Source organism: Protopterus annectens, chromosome 7.part0, assembly GCF_019279795.1.
Source record: "Protopterus annectens isolate FY-2018-M chromosome 7.part0, PAN1.0, whole genome shotgun sequence".
NCBI classification, from domain to species: Eukaryota; Metazoa; Chordata; order Ceratodontiformes; family Protopteridae; genus Protopterus; species Protopterus annectens.
Window position 1 is genome coordinate 574536055 of NC_056739.1, and position 12545 is coordinate 574548599.

Sequence of the window (12545 nt, forward strand, 5' to 3'; positions counted from 1 at the left end):
TCTAACATTTATTCTCCTCATTGAGATATATACCTAGGCATGCACATTAAACTGAAAATATTCTGTAACAGGTTTGCAGTCCTTATCTTGTGCATACTGTATCAAAGGATTTCCTCCAATGAAATGTACTGGAACAGTCAGATTTGTTGAGAGCAGTGAGACATGCTGCTAATAGGTTGAACTGCCTAAACTAGGAAGGAAATCAAGGAATTAAAGAGAATTATGAGGATTGCCCTTTGTTCTAAAAGTGTTTGTGTTCTCTTAGGGAATCCTGGAACAATTCTGAATAAAAAGCTATTAAATTTAACAGTTTGGATTTTCTAGATACCATGACTAATCATGGAGCAGAGTGGTTCTTCCTGTAAAACAAAATTACACTCTCGTAAACTGGTATAGTAGAGAAGAAAAATTATTTTTACGGTTGCACCACTACTACATGTAGTGTCAGTTATTTAATGGTGCTTCATCTGTGGAAATTTGAAATGGACGTCCTTGTTAAGTGAATTATAATGATTTCTTAAAGAGGAAGTATATGACAGGGGAACACTATGTTTCATTTGTATGCCTGACTACCCATCTGTCCATCTGTCTACTGAGGTGCTCTGATAATGAAAACAGTCTTTTCAGTACAGTATGCTCTACTAACAAAAAAAATACCACAGTTTGCACAAAGGTCTGCTCAGTCAAAACTGGGCTTCTAGAGTTTTCTGTGCAGTGTCTGGATATTTATAAAATAAAAATTCAGGCACAGTACATTTTACAGATACTGACTATTGTCACACCCTTACAGCCTAGTAATGTATTCAGTTGTCAGCTCACATCATGTCATACATCTGTAAGATACCCGATACCTACACCCTAGCACCACAAGCTAAAAACTGACACACAACACTGCTTTCTAACAGGCAGGTCTCTCACTCCCCTTTACAGAGACTTAACAGCCAGAAACAACCCAATGCTGATCTTAAGCTATGAAGCATGCTCCGCATTTAGATGCAAGAAATAAAATGTCAGTTTGAAAGTTACTTACGAGCCCTGGACAGCTGAGGTTTATAGAGACACTGCTGCGTCGACATTTGCTTGAAACAGGCTCAAGAATTGTGGCAGAATCACTAAAAAAATAAAATATTAAGAGATAACAATATGTTTAATTAAGCCGCATAAAGTAGTAGTGTTACCACATAAACAGAGGCAAAGAGGAATTCAGTTGTACATGTAGGAATAGCAAACAGCTAAGGAATTACACCCTTTGAGACCATTCTCTGCAGAGGTTAAACCTGCACAGCCACTAAACTAACAAAACCCGAGGCATATGTAGCCAAAACATTCTACAATATACTTAAGTAATAACACACTCAGGGTATGAATGAATTTCTGTGTGACTCACAAGAGACATAGCTACGGTCTCTTTCCTACTTTAAATATGCAATTAAAAACAATACAAGTAAAACACAATGTAAAGAAAATGAATCACAATATACAAAATAGAAAAAGGCAGCTGAAAGGTTTAACTGCAAAACATGGGTAAATCTTGATAAGCGAAACCACAGAAATGTCTAATGGCATTTAAACAATGTGTTTATGTGCACTTTCTTTTTTTAATGCAAACCATGTTTCTTACTTTCCTTACAACTTACATATTTCTACTATGGGGCTACTGTGGTGTTTACCATCTATGTAAGCTGCTCCAATCAATACGTCCACTAATTTTATAAATGAATTGCATAATGACATTTGACTGAAAATTACTTGTTACTTACCTGATGTTTTATTTATTTTTTTTTTGCATTCTTTCATTTTGGAATTACTTAAGAGGCACAGCACTTATAAGACTTTTTCAGCATGCCACATGACAAAAGTAATAGAACAATGATAATAATTAATAAATGGAATAACACAGCTTCAGAGACTGAGGTTCAATCCTGACCTCCTGTCATCATTTATGTGTGCTGGGGGTATCTACAGACACTGTACTTTCCTCCTAAATACATGCTAGCTGACTGGCTACCCTGAAGTGTTCAGATATATCACATTTATCCTTACCATTGTGGCTGAAAAGGAACCAAGGATCAGTCTACTTTCCTGGTAACATGTAACAGACTACTTAGTTTTACTTAATTTACTGGCAATGTTAACTTAAATTAATATAAATGAAAAATAAAGCAAAATAATGTTACTGTGAGTCTGAAGATTGCATAAAGTTATATAAAATAAATGAAAGTCTTAAGAAGACAAGCATACAATTTCTGAAAGAGATATAAACAGGTCTGTGGTAAAAAGGGCCTTTGGCATAATTGAACTCAGCAGATTAAACAGAAATGAGTAAGTAAATAAATACACAAGTAAATGACATAGTGAAGATTAAAGAAGAAAGTGGAGTATCAGGCAAAAAGGAAGAATGGTTAGGTTGACTAGCACTTATAAGTGGCTAGGTTTGCAAGAAATGTTTTTAATTCTTAAGCAAATGGTTTGTAATTACTGAGAGCTTCACACTGTGGTGGTGGTTGGTGGTGGGGGTTGCATGATGTGTGTGGGGTCAGCGTTTCAAGAAATCTGAGGTTTGCAATTGTAGATACACTAAAGGAAGTATATAAGCAAGAAGTGTATAGTAACTGACAAAGACTCAGTTGAAGCTTACTGGTTAAAAAAAAAACAGGGCTTAAGAAGAAAAAGGGAGCCACTCAGGCCTACGGAGGAGTTGATTGGTGTTCTTGCATGTGGTGGGTGGAAGCAGGATAATAGTAAAGGTTCAGTTTAAGACAGTCTGAAATCTTAAGGTATTTGAGACAGAGTTGACAGCAGTTAAGGGTCATTCATTCTCCCTTTACTGTTGCTTACAGTGTAGGAACCTTTTAAATGCTGATAAGACAGTAAAACGTATCATTATGATGAGAAGAGGTAAGGCAGGGATCTTGTTTAAATAAAATAACTGCTTTAACAGGATAAAATACTGGGCATGCTGTAGGCAGCTGCACTTCGCAGGCTGACAGATATACCTGATTACTAATTTACTTAAATAAATCAGTTTGTTCTACAGAAGTTTGATGCCCTGCCCAAAATAAGTTTCTCTGCATTGTGTCCACTGAATGCTTGGTCGGGTTTAATCTTCAATGCATCCCCGAAATGCAATAAGCAAGTAACTAGAGAATGAACAAATTATATTAGCTTTTTAATTATTATTTTATAACAATATTTAACAACAAATTTAATAGCAATATAAATTGGCATTTCCTAATAATAAATTATAATAAATGTAACTTTTAAATAATGAGCTTGGCTAGTTTAAATTAAAAACTAATATTCTCGGTATATCTACATCATTACATTATTGTAAATAGCCTCAATTCTGGTGATGATAATTTTCTATAAATTGTAACTAGGTGCTTATTTTTCGACATCTTTGGTACTCGTGCTATACTTTATTTACTGTATTGCTATTTTATCTTAATATCTGTATCCTTGCATTGTTTTATTGCCTTATTTCTTGTTTCTGAAACAACTAGGCTAGACCAGAAATTGGTCCACAGTGAGCAGTGTCATGCCGTAGGAAACAAACATAAATAAATTTAGTTGGCAAGGAGCTTTCTGGATGTTTTGAATTTGTAGTTAACAGAATTACACACATGATAAAGACTAGTTTGATCAACCCCAAAAGGACTAAACAGCAAACAGTGTGGCCTTTAACTAGGGCAGTCAGTTGTGCGAGAATTAATACAGCTTAAAAAGAGGAGCGGGCATAATACTGAACCTAGAGGGACAACTGATATAAGGGATACAGAACAAAGACTGCAGTTGATCTGAGTGAGCTATCACAAAGCCCACACTTCTGACATTCATACTGCAGACATGGACTTGACAAAATCAAGTTCTCTGTAAGCTTTATAACAGTTTCCCAGTAAGTCTGTCTTTATGCAGGTCTCTTGATGCTGCTGCTGCTGCTCAGGAACAGCAGCAGCAGCAGTGGTACTTTTTCCACCTGGAAAACCATGTTGTTGGAACATGGATGGCTATTTTCATTTACAGACCTGAGGTAAGCAGTGACACTAGTTCTTTAGATTCTGGGAAATAAGACAAGAGAAATGATGGTAGCTGTTAGTTTATGAAAGGTAGCCAGGTTTGCGGATTGGGATAAGAAACAAATTTCCAGAGGTCAGTAAAGAGACTAACAAAGAGGGAAAGTTTGAAAGTTGAGAGCAATGGGAAAAGAGAAGCAGGGAACATAATACACAATAAAGTCTGCAGGTAGGGGGATAGGCCATCAATGCCAGGATGTATCATCAGAAAACTTGTTAAGGAAGGCACTAGTGTGGCAACTAATTATATTCCACAAAACTTGTTAAGGAAGGCACTAGTGTGGCAACTAATTATATTCCACAAGTGAAAGGAAGGACAGGTGTCCTGAATGCATTTAAGGGAGGCTGTAAATGCTGTTCACGTTGTATTAGACTTGGATTGTTGAACTGATTTTAATTACTGTGGTACTGATAAAAATGGGTGTTTGCTTTCATTTTAAGAAATGAAATTTCAAGTCCCAACATTTTGAAAATGGGAACTCTGTTCCATCCCTTCTCCTCGTGTGCAATGACACATATGTAGTATGGAGTTGTGTGACTGAAGCTACCACATGGGGAATACAGAGAGGTGCAGTACCCTTCAAAAATGACTTTGGGGGTGATGAATTTCTGAAATTTTGGGTGCTTGAAATTTCAGGCATCAAAAGCTCAGTAGGAAGCTAATGCGAATGGACTCTTGTAGTCCAGTCTACTAACCTGATAAAACAAACAAACAAAAAAAAAAAAATCAATAAACAAAATATGGGGTAGCAGCAGAGAAGTAATAAGATGAGGAAAAGGAAGTGAGGAATAAGGTATTATACGAAGAGAATAATAACAGTAACAGACATTTTTCCTGACTGGTTAAAGACACAGACACAGAAAGTACAGTTGTGTACACTTACCATAAATGTAGATGTGCGAGTGTATTCACTGCTGCAGTCATCACATTTGGGTTATACCTGCCAGGGTAGCCCTCAGCCAGCCCGAATACCAGAGGCTTAGTATTTCTGCATCGGTTGCTGTCGCTTCAGGACTGACGTCAGGTCGTCAGTAGTATAAAGTAAGGCAGCTGACGCCATTACATCAGTTTTTCTTGCCCTAACCTATCAGGAGCCCCCAAGTGGGAGCCAGGTTCTGGTGGGAGAACCCCACCAGTAGAAAGTAAATACCAATATGTCCCTTGTAAGGAAAGAGAAGAAAGAAGAGGGGGATGGAGAGAGGGAAACCAGGACTGCAACAGTGAATACACTCGAGCATCTACATTTATGGTAAGTGTACACAACTGTACTATGTTCTTCTTGTTTCACTGTTGCAATCATCACGTTTGGGTTGATTCCCAAAGCTGAGGAAATGGGTGGAAGCAGTCAAAGAAACTAGGGGCTGGCTAACATGCCCTGCAAGACTGCAGAGGCAAACCCTGCCCTGGATTTGGAGAAGATAGGCAGGTGGTAATGTTTGGTAAAGGTGTGAACAAATGTCCAGGTGGCAGCCTCCAGGATGTCCCTGGTGAGGACTCCTCTGAGGAAAGCTGCAGAGGTGGCAGCTGCTCTGGTGGAGTGAGTCCTGACCCCCTTTGGGGGGAGGCTTTCTGTGTTGTTTGTAGCAGAAATGGATGTAGTGTGCTATCCATTTGGAAATAGTTTGTTTGGAGATGGCTTTGCCCTCTGCCCCTGCAGCAAAGCTAACCAGCAATTGATCAGACTTTCTGAAGTATTTAGTACTGTCTAGATAGAATCTGAGCTGTCTGCGCACATCTAGAGAGTGCAGGATCCTTTCCTCCTTGTTCTGTGGGTTAGGAAAAAAGGTGGGCAAATGAATGGTTTGGTTGATAGCCACACTGGACACAACCTTGGGCATGAAGGATGGGTTAGTCCCGAGGGATACCCTGTCAGCATGGAAGATGATGAAGGTTTCCACAGCCATGAGTGCTTGCAGTTCGGAGACCCTTCCGGCTGAAGTGATGGCCAGAAGGAAAGTTGTCTTCCAGGAGAGAAATTTTAGCTCTGCCAAAGAGGTTGGTTTGAAGGGGGGCAGGGTGAGCTTTTCCAACACAAAGTTAAGGTCCCAAGCTGGGGTTGGTGCTCTTGTGGGTGGCCTCAAGTTGCTAGCCCCTCTTGGGAACTGCTTGATCAAAGGGTGTGAGAAAAGGGGCTGCTCAGTGGGAAAATGAGCAGAGATAGCAGAGGCATGAATAGAGGAAAAAGAGAGGCCACTGTGTATCAGATCAACTAAGTAATCCAGGATGAGAGGGAGGGAGGGCTGTGCCATATTTGCTCCCTTACCTGATTCCAGGTGCAGAACCTTTTCCATTTGTCAGCATAAGACTTTCAGGTGCTTGGGCGTCTGACCTCACGTATAACATCTAGAACCTGTTTACTGAGGTTGGCAGATTGATCAGGGGTTAGGGAATAAGCTAAGCTGCCAAAATGAGTGCCTGCAATTGGGGATGCATGAATTCCCCTTCCCTCTGGGTCAGGAGGTTTAGAATCTGAGGAAGATGCCATGGTGGTAGTGGGGACAGGCTGTGCAGCAAGGGGTAACAGTGCTGGCGAGGCCAGTCTGGAGGTATAAGAATTGTCCTTGGTTTTTCCTCCTTTATATTGAGCAGTACCCTGGGGATGAGAGGTAGTGGAGGAAAGGCATAGATCAACAGATTGACCCAGGGGAAGGACAGGGCATTCACTTTCCAAGCCATGCAGTGATGCTCCCTGGTGCAGAACTTGCTGAGCTGATGGTTGATGTGGGAGGCAAAGAGGTTGATCTTCGGGGTGTCCCATTTCTGAGTTATTAGGGTGAAGGTCCTTTTGTTGAGCTGCCACTTGTGTGGGTCCAGAAGATTTATGCTTAAATGGTCTGCCAGAGAGCTAAGAGAGCCTGGTAGGAATTGTGCTAACAGGTGGAGTTGCATGGCAGAGGCTGTGTGCCAAAGGGTCATGGCTAGCCTGCATAGAGGGTAGGAGTGAGTCCCTCCCTGCTTGTTGACATACCACATCACCGTGCTGTCATCTGTTTTGATCAGGAGAGCCCTGGGGAGAGAAGGGGCTTGAAAGCTATCAAGGCGTGCTGGACAGCAATCATCTCTTTTTGGCTGATGTGCAGATGGATTTGCTGTGGGTACCATTGGCCCTGTATGCACCTGCTGTCCAGGTGTGCACCCCAGGAATAGTCTGATGCATCTGTGGTGAGGGTCTGGGTGGTGGGGGTGGTGAGAAAGGTAGTCCCTTGTTGTGGGAGCATGCTGTTCCCCACCAAAGAAAATCTTTTCTGAGGCAAGGTTTTATAGGTATAAGAGGCTCCAGGTCTTGAGAGTGATGACACCAAAGGCTTTTTAGGTAGCACTGAAGTTTCCTCATATGCAGTCTGGCATACGGAATGAGTAGAATGCAAGATGCCATGAACCCCGGAGCTTGCAGGATTTTCCTTGCAGATAGCTGGGGTCTGGTGGCTAGTTGAGAGAAGTAGACTGTCAGGAAGGTTTGCTTTTCTGGTGTAAGGAATGCCATCCGGGATGCTGTGGCCAGGCTTGCTCCCAGGAATATAATCCTTTGGGTAGGTACTTTTGGCTGGGTTCTTTTCATTGACTGTGTACCCTAGGGAGGTTAGTATTGACTTTATAAAGGCCATGTGCTTGAGCAGCTTTTCCTGGCTGCCTGCCTGAATTAGGCAGTTGTCTAAGTATGGGTAAATCTGGATAGTCCTTTGTCTGCAAAAGGCAATGGCCGGTGCCAGACATTTTGTGAAAACTCTGGGAGCAGCGGATAAGCCAAAGGGAAGTGCAGAGAACTGAAAGTGCTGAGATCCTGCCCTGGAACTGAGATATTTTCTGCATGATTCCCTGACAGGAATGTGGAGGTAGGCCTCTTTTAGGTCTAGGGTGGCTAGCCAAGCATCCTTGGAGAGCATGGGTAGCAGCTGCTGGAGAGTGAGCATTTTGAATTTTGGGGAGATGAGTCATTGTGAGTTCTTACCATAAGGGGGTGGCTTAGAACTCCCTGGATTTGAAGTGGGGGTAGTCCACTGCTTAGATCTCTGCATTCCCTGCGGCCGCTGTCTAAGGGTCTGGTTCCCCAGGTTCTGGGCTGAACTGACCTGGCGGGAGCAGGAAAGGACCACTGCTTGGTGGGACAATGCCTGCTGAGCCTGGTTGGCTGGACCTGTAAGAAATCCTTAACTGTCTGCATAGAGTTTGCTTTTTCTTCCATCTTTTTTAAGACCTCTTCTGCCAAATAAGTTGTCTTTGGGCAAGGGGGCATCCAACAATTTAAATTTAACATGGTCTGACAATGGTTGTTCCTTAAGCCATGCATGCCTTCTAAGGACATATCCGGTGAGTGCCGCCCTGCAAGAAGCTTATAGGGCATCAAAACCACAGTGCAAGGTGTGTTTAGTTACTTGACTTGCAGAATGCATTAGCCCTTGTAACTCTTTAGATTCTGCACAAGCAGGTAAGGAAGACATTTTTTGTTTGAGGAGTTCCAGGGTATGTTGTTGAAATTTTAGCATATGGAACTGACAATTTAGTGCTCTGATAGTAAGAGTAGCTGAAGTGTATACTTTTTTACGCCATCTGTCTAGTGCTCGAGAATCCCTATCTGAGGGGGTGGGATTCTTAGCAGAGGTTGCTTTAATTCCTTTAGGCCCTTGAGAAATTACCTCAGGGTCAGCAGTAGGATTTTTAAAAAGAAATTTTTGTGAGTCAGGGACTCTGTAGTATCGGTCTGGTTTTCTGGGTGCAGGAGGGAGGGTGTCAGGAGTCAAACTGGATTCCAGGAAAACTTCCTCCACAACATCCAGGACTGGCGGGATGGCCAAGGGTCTGTGCTGTGGAAGATCTAAGAATTTGAGTCTTTTTTTTGACTGAGGGTAGTCCTGACTCTCCCATTGGAAATGCATTCTTTAATGTTCTTCGTGTTTTACTGTTGCTGTCATCACATTTGGGTTATCCCTGCCAGGGTAGCCCTCGGCCAGCCTGAATACCAGAGGCTTAGTATTTCTGCTGTGGGGGAGAGGCTGAGGGAATGGAATCCTCTGCATCAGAGTCCTCATAAGTGGAGAGGGGTTGCATATCTTCATATTCAGATGCATCAGAGTCATCGGACTCATGTTCAGACAAAACTACAGGGGACAGACCTTTCCTGATCAGCATGATAAGGTCTTCCGCCATTTTAAGCATTTGAGACTGAGGCAAGGAAGCAGGTGCCTGAGATTGGGTCGTCAGTTTCTTGGGTGTGGTTTGTACCCTGGGCCTAAGAAACTTGGTCGTTTTCAAAAGAACGGTAGTCACGAAAGAAGACATCAGTTTGTGTTGAGAATTGGTACTGCGAAGGACTTCCTCGGAAGCCGGTGCCTGCTCAGTGGCTCAGGACCCATCCACGGTAGAGACGACCACAGGATCATTAGTCAAAAAAGTGTTTTGTGGCATACCGGACTCTGAAAGGGTCTCAGTAATGGCCTGCGAATCCACAGAAGTGGGCATCAGGAGCTGCGAAAGCACCTCACTGAGGACCGGAGAACTGACGACTAGCTTAATGGGAGCGTCGTCGGTAGGTTTGGACCAGTGCGGTCTGCCTCTGTCTTTATCTTTATGTTTTCTTGGAAGATCTGGTGTCGGATGGCTTACCGAAGTCATATTGGAGTTCGAGGACTGTAAGCAAAAATATCTAGCTACAATAAGGGCCCAATGATGGATATTTCTGGCATTGAACAAAGCACAGAAGCGACAGCGGGGAACGTTGTGGTCTGGGCCTAAGCAAGTGACGCAGTAAGAATGAAAGTCTTGGTGTGGTATTTGCTTTCCACAGGCGAGACAACTTTTTCTGACATTGGTTAGTGCAAGAAAAAACTATCCCCAACGGGGTACTTAGCTTTAGAAGACTTCAGCTTCAATTTAGTAGACGAAACTCAGGTAGCGGCCGACCGGCACTCATGCGAACTGCTTCTGCTTCGGGCTCCACTGCAAGAAAGACTGATGTAATGGTGTTGGCTGCCTTACTTTATACTACTGACGACCTGACGTCAGTCCTGAAGCGACAGCAACTGATGCAGAAATACGAAGCCTCTGGTATTCAGGCCGGCCGAGGGCTACCCTGGCAGGGATAACCCAAATGTGATGACTGCAACAGTGAAGCACGAAGAACATTAAAGAATGCCATGTGGCAAGCCATCCCCCATAGGGCAAAGGGATGAAGCTATAACTGTGACACAGATGACCAGTGTTTGATCAGTAGCATGAGTACTGGAGGAAATAAACTAGGGACAATGAGAACAATTTGCTGTTGCCAGCTTGCCCATCCTGGAGGAGAGCGAGTTACCTCTAGCATGCCACTTGGATAATAACTAGAGGGAACACTAGGTGTTGCACCAACTTGGAATGGGCCTGCTGAGCACATGCTGAAAGTATTAGCCATGAAAGACTCGTGTGGAGACATGAATGTTTTCCACTGGGTGGGGCAGCACATGCTGGAGCTTGACAAACAGCAGTTGAAAGGGATAAGAACTTGGAGGGGTTGTCTGTTGCACCATTCCCAACAGCCCACATTTTGCTTCTTCAGGGAATGGGTGGGCTGACTAAGCCCTCCATCCATAGAACAAAAGGGCTGTATGTCTCTCATCCAGCATGGAAGATGCCTAGCTCTTGCTCTGACAGATGAACAAAGTGGTTGATTGGGCAAAGGAAAAGGGAACACTGGGTAACACCCAGTTAATGACAGGGTGATAAAAATAAAGGATGCTATGCATCCACAATAACAGAGCTGCAGTAAATGGAAGGAACTGTTTGTGAAGACTGCATTACTGCAACTATTTCTGTAAGCAAGCAACAGAATTATAAACATGATTAATGATGTATATTTGGCATCATCTGTATATCGGGATGAAAATTTAAATTACTAAATGCAATTTATTTACTTATCCAGCAGGTACCCTCATCTCAAGGAGCCCTTCTAAGCAAGATCTAAGCAAAAAGATGGCTAAATGGAAATATAAAAAAAAATACAATGCAGGAGAATTAAATGAAAACAATGGTGTGTTTCATTATAATATGCACATTCAAGTATCCAAAAGCGGACACTGAAGAATAAAAATCAAGCAGGTAACCCATAATCCATATACCACTTATTTATATGCAACTCTAAAGTAGTAGAAACTACATACGGAAAGGGAGATGATCTAAGCAACTGACAAAGAGGGCAATAGTTCAATGGAGTAACTACACGGAAGTCCTCTTTATAATTCAGATGATCTAGGCACCTGAGAAAAAAAAAACAGTAGTTAACTGGAGTAACCACAGGATAGGCCTCTTTATAATTAAACTGAAACCAAAACACCCCAACAGAAAATCCCTTAATCTTTTAATGGAAACTGCAGTAAATAACAGGGTACAGATTTAAGCAGGTGGGTCTCCACAGTAAAGAGACATATGCCATGGATTCAGTATTTCTGCAAGAGTTGCAGTAAAGATTTTGATGAGTCAGCATCAAGCCTGTGCAACACCTCCTTACTTTACCATTCTGATACACTTTTTAAAATGTAGTTCATATGGCATGAAAATGAAAGAAAAATCCCAATATTTCAGATTTATTATCTGGACTGCTAGACATTCTAAAGAGTGTAGCCCTTCTGACTATGAGCTGTTAGTACAGTAACACCTCCACACATACCAGCAGTCTAATCCTTAAATTTGCATCTTTTGAAGTTCACTAATATTTTCTCTTAAGAATTTCAATTCAACAATTCAAGCACAAGCACATTATGCATTGTGCAAGATAACCTTAGTACAATGACGAAAAAGAAACAATGATACAAATAGTCAAGAACCTAAGGAAGAAATGTAGTAGTAGAGTAAATCAGATTTTTAATTTGTCTATGCTGAAACAGAGAAATAATCCACTTCAAGAAATGGGAGTTTCACCTGTGCACTTACCTATGAGCTCAAGGTGCATACGCAAGGTGCCTACTGTTACTGCTTTGTTAATTCTGGAACACAAATGTAATGCTGCTCATTTGCTTAAAAGAAATCAACAAAGAAATAATAATCTAATAACAAACAGCCAGAATGTTGCTAGATTTTCAGAAATGGGATAAAGTGAAAACAGAAGTTCCAAAAGATCATACAGAGGGTCAGTCAGATGCTACTGATGTTGTTCATGAAAATGAAAAAAAGTTTTACTGTACAAGATCTACAAGTGCACACAGGAAATAGATGGCATTTTATTAAAATATCAGGTTCAGAATGCAAAGAACTGAGTTTATAGCAAGGATGGTTTACGCTAAGCAAACCACCCTCCAACTTAGAAAATGTAGATGTTGCTCAAGTATCTAATGCTGAGATGCCACATCAGAAGTCAGAGAAGTTAGAAAAAGTTAGCTAATTTTCATTCAATGTCCAGAAGTCAAAAGAACAGAGATCTGATATCCAGATAAGGAAAAATATCCATAAGACAATCCCATTCAGTAGTTGCACATATGTATAACAAAATACCACTCTGCCAA

The 12545-nt window shown here is 41.7% G+C and overlaps 1 protein-coding gene across 2 annotated transcripts in view; it reads right to left on the reverse strand.

The window, feature by feature from the left end:
• The window catches only part of LOC122806599 (P2R1A-PPP2R2A-interacting phosphatase regulator 1-like), an 848478-nt gene that overhangs the window by 783738 nt on the left and 52195 nt on the right, over positions 1-12545 (reverse strand). For both annotated transcript variants that reach the window (XM_044077155.1, XM_044077157.1), the window contains exon 2: positions 1031-1112. In XM_044077155.1, coding sequence (XP_043933090.1) covers positions 1031-1112 — 82 coding nt within the window. The remainder of the gene's footprint in view (positions 1-1030; positions 1113-12545) is intronic.